This window comes from Atta colombica, unplaced genomic scaffold (genome assembly GCF_001594045.1).
Source record: "Atta colombica isolate Treedump-2 unplaced genomic scaffold, Acol1.0 scaffold153, whole genome shotgun sequence".
NCBI classification, from domain to species: domain Eukaryota; kingdom Metazoa; phylum Arthropoda; class Insecta; order Hymenoptera; family Formicidae; genus Atta; species Atta colombica.
In genome coordinates, this window is record NW_017259243.1 from 2,050,197 (window position 1) to 2,051,816 (window position 1,620).

The 1,620-nt window shown below is 23.6% G+C and overlaps 1 protein-coding gene across 1 annotated transcript in view; it reads right to left on the reverse strand.

Moving 5' to 3' along the window:
* Positions 1-545: 545 nt before the first annotated feature.
* LOC108685459 overlaps positions 546-1,620 on the reverse strand; it is an 11,544-nt gene continuing 10,469 nt past the window's right edge. Inside the window, exon 5 of the mRNA XM_018190245.1 lies at positions 546-772. Coding sequence (XP_018045734.1) covers positions 546-772 — 227 coding nt within the window. The remainder of the gene's footprint in view (positions 773-1,620) is intronic.

A 1,620-nucleotide genomic window follows, 5' to 3' on the forward strand; every position in this document is an offset into this window, starting at 1 on the left:
TAGATACTATTAAGTAGTATGCTTATAATTACTATAATTACTCTGTAATTATATTAGGTGTAGTAAAAAGAAATCCATTATTTTTGCATGAAATTGAATGGAAAAATAATGGATTTCTTTTTATTATACCTAATATTAATTTTATTACAATATATATTTTATTATACATATTGATAAACGCCACATCTATGTGTAAAATTGTGAAATGAAATATTGTTTATTTTTTCAAATAATTTTTTCAATAATTTTTACCTAACATGACTGTATATTATTTCTTTTGTAAAAATCTCTTTCTTTGTAAAATCATTTATTACTTCGCGGTAAATTATTATTATTATATATTAATATTTTCTAGACAACAAAAGAATCTGACACGTCATAAGTCATAAGATATTTTTGCGTCTAAAAGATAACTTAAAGACGTCACAATTTTAGATCTTGTATTGTTTGACACATATAATGAATTAATTATACAATAATTACCTTTAGATTTTTCTTTTATTGAAACATCTTAATCTGATATCTTGTGTTCTTCGATTAAATTCTCAATCAAAATGATAATTAAATATATTGACTTTTGTGTACTGTTTCCCGAATTTTAAGTAAGCAGAAATGGAAAAATATTTTGTACTATAAATTGATAAACGCATTAAACTATTAAAAATCGCACGAAAGAATGGAGACCACCAAGCATCAGGTCGCATTAAATATTTCAACACAAAGTGATACGTGTTGAACATATACCAGCTGTAAAACGGCATAGATGAAGTATCTGAAAATATATTATTATATATACATAAATGATTTAAATTTATTCAACACCTATGATAACCTATTTCTTTATTAATGTAGATTAACTTTAATCTTGATTTAATGCGCAAGCAACATTTATATCTATATCTATATCTATATCTATCGATATTTTATATCTATCGACATAACATGTCTGACAAAAAATTTAGAAATATCGAAGAAATAGGAAAATGATTTGATAAATTTATCGCAATAAATAAAGACTAATCTTTCTATTGAGTCAGAATCTTATAACTTGCCTAAAAAGTGGAGAAAAGTAGTTAAAATAATAATGATTATTTTCATGACTAAATTATGTTGATATGTTTTGACAATGAATATTAAATTTTATAAAAAATAATGGATTATTTGTACATCTAAACTTTGATATGAAAATCTTGAATAAGAAATCGTATTATCAATATCAACACGCTTAAGGAGCTGTATTAGTAAAATGTTATTTGTACATTTAACTCTGCATAACTCGAAATATGTACAGTCAAATAAAATGTTAAATAATGAACAAAACACTCAAATGTACATATAATATTCATGTAATGATACGCTCAAGTTTAAAGAAATCAAGAAGCAGATATAATTAAATGCTTAACGCGGTACTTTCCAAATATTTCGAAATGCTCGAAAATAGAAATATGTTGTAACAAATGTCATTATAACAAGGCTTGTGTATTGACATATTAGGGCCATTGTGAATAATGCCTTTATGCCTACAAGGTCTATTATAATCTTCTTATCTATATACATTTTTATTATTTATCGTATGTAAATGATATGTATATACGTATATATATATATATACGTATATAT